The 4962-nt window shown below is 38.0% G+C and overlaps 1 protein-coding gene across 1 annotated transcript; it reads right to left on the bottom strand.

The window, feature by feature from the left end:
* Positions 1-226: 226 nt before the first annotated feature.
* Positions 227-4536, bottom strand: LOC121885623 (ependymin-like). The gene is made up of 6 exons (XM_042395279.1): positions 4437-4536; positions 4027-4061; positions 3782-3910; positions 1961-2144; positions 1585-1672; positions 227-748 (listed from the first exon to the last, which is right to left on the bottom strand). Exons 1-6 carry the CDS (start codon positions 4510-4512, stop codon positions 598-600), a joined length of 663 nt encoding a protein of 220 aa, XP_042251213.1. The 5' UTR covers positions 4513-4536; the 3' UTR covers positions 227-597.
* Between the last annotated feature and the right edge of the window lie 426 nt (positions 4537-4962).

The following is a 4962-nucleotide window of genomic DNA, read 5'->3' as shown; positions in this document are numbered from 1 at the left end:
CCTGTCTGTACCAGGAGTTAAAAAGAAGTCCCCCCCCCCCCCCCCCCCCCCCACACACACACACACACACACACACGAAAGCACATGGAAAACGTGTTTGGTGAGGATTAAATATTCACTTTTCACTTTTAACTTTTGTCTATGTTGTAATTGTTTTTCTTCTTATTACTGCCTTGTTCATTCATTCCCCCAAACACCCAACTCCAAATAAGGACAATATCATTCGATGCATTTATTTTATTTTATTGAAGACGATGACAGAGATACAATACATAGCAGGAATGCAGCTACATAAGTTGTTATTCCAGGTTGACTCTCACTGTGCACCTCTAATTTTTAGTGTCATATCTCAGAATCAATCTTACTGTTCTTCCTTTAACCTGCCATCCCAAATAGTGAGGCGGATGGGTTTTACCCCATTACGACAACACAAGGTGGAGAAAGATGTCAAAAGTGTGTTAAAATGACTTGTGGCATAGCAGGTTAAAACAATCGTATTAATTATTATAATCGTACTAGATCATTTGAGTTAAAATTTAGTTCTGCTGCGTTGAAGGAAGCAGATTTGTGATTATTTTGATATGACTCTCCAAATGTTTACTCCACTTTCTTGGTCTTCATGGCCAGAGACTGCAGGGCAGTGAAGACAGTATCTGGTTTCTCTGTCTCCTCCAGTTTAGACTTGTTACAGAAGAAAGGAGGAATGAAGTCCATGGCGTCAGAGAGTCCCAATACCCAGTTGAATGTGCTGAAATATAAACAAAAATGTATTTTTGAGAATCACTACTGACTAATGTACTAAGAATGTTGTTTGAGTTTTGACGTGAGTTTAAGTTTGACAGTAAAACGTCACAGATGGAAGACGACGAACAGGACATTTTGTACACAGGAACAGTTCAAGATGGACAGCAGACTGTATACAGCACAGCATAAACCATGTTGCCACGATTTAACGAAGTTCAGTTCAATCAATGTCATGATTCCACAGTGAGGCTGTAATAAAAGTCAATCATGCCCACACCGAATGTGCTAATATTTGATCATGTTTATTTGACTGTTGTGGAGGAACTGTCCATTGTTGTATAGTATAGCTACAAGGTTCAAAACTTTTTTTTATACAATTATATCCTAGTCAGTCACTTCAAACTCATGCTGTGCATCCAAACTTTGTTAAAACCCTCAGAAACTAATTCGATGGGAGATCCCAAAGTTTAAGAAGATTTGAAACATATCAGGCTGAATTAGGTGAAAATGTGTATATCATGATGCACAAAATATAGAATATTTCCATTTGATTAAATGGTGCAGCCATAAAAAACATGTCTAGTGTTGTATTTGATTATTTCCCTCAGTGAAAAATCCTATAGTTTCAGTGAGAAGCTGGAAGAAGCAGCTACAGAGTACAGTACATGATAGTGATACTGTCAGACAGTTGGGATTAAGATGATTTTTCAAAACTTAAAGTTACTTAAAAGGAAATGTTTGATACAGTCTTAACAGATTAGTGGTTATATGAATAGCAGCACTGTTTTGGTGATGTTGATTGTTTAGCTGTTTCTGCGGTTTTGTCGGCCCAGTTCTCACCTGAGAGTGATCCATCCAGATTCTGGGGTGTAGCTAGTGAAGGTCATAGGGATGCAGCCAGTTTCAGTGAAGACACTTGTGTACATACCTGAAGACATGAATCATAAGTTATAAAGTACTAATTACTCAGCAGGTAATTATCTACATTACTCATTACTTTACTTCCTGTTTCTTAGCCCAACTCCATCAAAAATGTCTTCAAAAAACTTCAAAGCCACCAAATCCACATCTAATTAAACATATTCAGCAAATGTAGAAATAATAAACGACACACACACGAAACTGATAGAAGATTGATATCCTCATAGCCCAGGTCAGAAAATATCAGAGTGTTACTGCCTGATTTCTTGGTTTTGGGTACAATGTTCCCTCTTACCGTTCTGGGGGAGGCTTCCATACCAAGTGTTGATGAGCACACCCATTCCCCAGGAAGAGGAGGAGCCCATAATCACCTGACCCATCAGTTTGGCATCAGGAGGCACTTGGATGGGAATGAAGCTGGCATCCAGAGCCTTCTTCTTGCAAGTGAACTTGCTCCAGTCGATCTCGTAATAGACTTTCTGAAAGGATGAAGACAGAAAACAAGTGTTGACCTTCTATGTCTCTATTTTTGTCTGCTTCATATCTTTGTTGTCTTCACATGTGTTGACTTTGAAAGGAAACTTGTGTATTACCATGTATATGGTTTTGTCATAAGGGATGTGTGCTGTTTATTGTGTTTGTGACAAAATTCTGTAAGTTGGTTGCATTGTGTTCTAACAAGTCATGTTAGCATGTTAGCCAGCTAGCATGGGGCTCAAGTCCGAGAGGTGATGTAGCCATGATGAAAGTGAGGCCTTGTGGAACGCGGTCAGTAACTGTGACTCATGTTAGAAACATAATTTATTGTTCTAGTAAAGAAATATGGTGATAAACTGAGCGAAGAGTGTGTGTATTGAGACATAGTAGCACTGAGAAGATAGAGGAGGGTGTAGTCTTTTTATTTGTCATATTTTGGTTTATTTCTGGAACATTGATTTATCAAAGAAGAAAATTAATGGAAAACAATCATGATAATTAAATAATTGTGTGTAGAATTTCTAGCGGAACAGACTTGGCAGAAACGGAATATAATATTCATAACTATGTTTTAATTAGTGTACAATCTCATGAAAATAAGAATTGTTGTGTTTTCGTTACCTTAGAATGAGTGATTTATATCTACATAGGGGGCGGGTCCTCTGCCATGGAGCCTGCCATGTTGCACAGCCATGTTTCTACAGTAGCCCAGAATGGACAAACCAAACACTGGCTCTAAAGAAGGTCTTTCACGTTTTTCATGAGTTTCATGGCCACCGTAGGTTCTCCTACACACTTGGAAGGGGGGGGGGGGGGGGGGGGGGGGGGTATTCAGTTTGTTGAATATGCAACCTCATCGCTAGATGACACTAAATCCTACACACTGGTCCTTTAAGTAATTATTAAAAACAAAAAACAAACATTCTGTTTTCAGCTTCTCAAATGTGAGAATGTGCTGCTTTTCCCTCATATACATGTAAATGAATATTGTAAACTGTTGACAAAACAGGCAGTTTGAATGAGTTATCAACATTTTAGATTAAACAAGTAATTGACTAAAAAAATATTCAGAAAATAATATAATTAATAATAAAAATAATTGTTAGTTGCAGCCCATTTTTAGTGTTGTTTTCTTTTATTCAACCAAAGAAAGTCTTGTGTTAAGAATGCAGAAAGAAGCTACTGTCGACCTTAAATATAATTTTCCTACTTTTCACAAAACTATTAAATGAGCGTCATTCTGTGCACTGCTACGTGTTGCTTCATGTTTTAGTTTGTATAAACATACAGACCATCATTCATGGTGACTGGACACTGACTGTAGTTTGAAAGAAGAGATTAGATATGCTGGTGCTGCAGAAAAGGGGATGTGGTGAATACATTTCTGGTTCAAACTAATCAACATTCAGATGTTTGAAGAAATCTTAACAATTTACAGTATTTTTTTATAATATCGCATCAAGACTAATGCTATAATACTATTTGGTATTAATTTGTTTGAAATTCATTGAATAACAGGTAGACCATGTGCATTGTGTCAAGAGTGTTCCCATAGTAACAGATAAACCCTCATTCAGATTTCACATGTGACAAAGCTCAGTCAGTATGCATGTAGAACAATTTAAGCAGGGTTTAATACCTTGTTGAAAAGCATCAGCTGGTCCATAGCAAAGGTCTCGTTGCCGTTAGTACCGTAGTTTCTAACCCGCATCCTCGGAGCAAAAGCATCATAGCTTATTTTTCCTGTGGATAACATGTTCTTGGCCATCTGAAAGACAGACAGAGAGTGAAAGGAGAGTGAGAGATCATTTGACACGGGTCCAGCCTTAAAATGGAGCATCTTTCAAAAAACCAGAGTACATGCAGAGTCAGGAGTCGACTCACCACGGTGATGCCTCCAGTCATCAGCGGTGGAACGGCTGTGGAAGAGGAAATCAAAAAACAAAAATCAGTACTTTTGCTAATTTAAAATGAGATATTTCTGTATGCTCATTTGAAAACCGTAGCATGATGGGTGAATTAACTCAGCTGTTGACAAAGAAATATTTTTGGTTTGTATATAATTAGAGATCTGTCCTGTCTGTATCATTGATTGGCAATAGAGGGATGGATAAGCAGAAAAATATGTATATTATGAGTTCAGTTAAATCAAATTCCAGCTTTAAGCCATTTGATTTTTCTCCATCTATCATGCACAAACAGTCAAAACTTTCCTCACTTTTCCTAAATGTAACTGAAGTCCAGCTTAACTCACTATGACACTGAAAAAATACCAGTAGTCTTTCAACACTTACTACAGGGTTTAGGAGCCTGGGCGGCAGCAGCTGCCAGCACCAGGCTGAGGCAGGACAGCAGACTGATCAAGTTCATGTCGAGACGCTTTAGGAGCCGGACGAGGAGAAGCCGTGACCACTCTGGTCTCAGGGAACAACACACACCTCCTAATATACCTGCTTATATCACAGCTGACAGCGCTCGCTCACATGGTTCAACCCCTTCAGCATTTTTTTTGCTGACGACGCCCATGAAGGCAAACATGACCAAATAACTAACAGTTGTATGATCATATAGCAGAAAACCATTGATAAGATTATATAATGCATCACATGCTTGTTTCATGTTAAAGGACCGAGCTCATCAGATTATGAGATAACACATTAATCTTTGTTTTTACAAAAACAAATATACTGAACATATGACTGAAAATAGATGTTTATTTTGAAGGAAATGTCCTATTGACCTCCTGATTATTATTCCTCCGCCACTATTCATCTGAATTTCCCTTTAAGGGATATTAAAATGGGCTTTCAAAAAAGATAA

The sequence above is a fragment of the Thunnus maccoyii genome, chromosome 2 (genome assembly GCF_910596095.1).
Source record: "Thunnus maccoyii chromosome 2, fThuMac1.1, whole genome shotgun sequence".
Classification (NCBI taxonomy): Eukaryota; Metazoa; Chordata; class Actinopteri; order Scombriformes; family Scombridae; genus Thunnus; species Thunnus maccoyii.
This window is presented reverse-complemented; position numbering and strand designations above follow the sequence as displayed.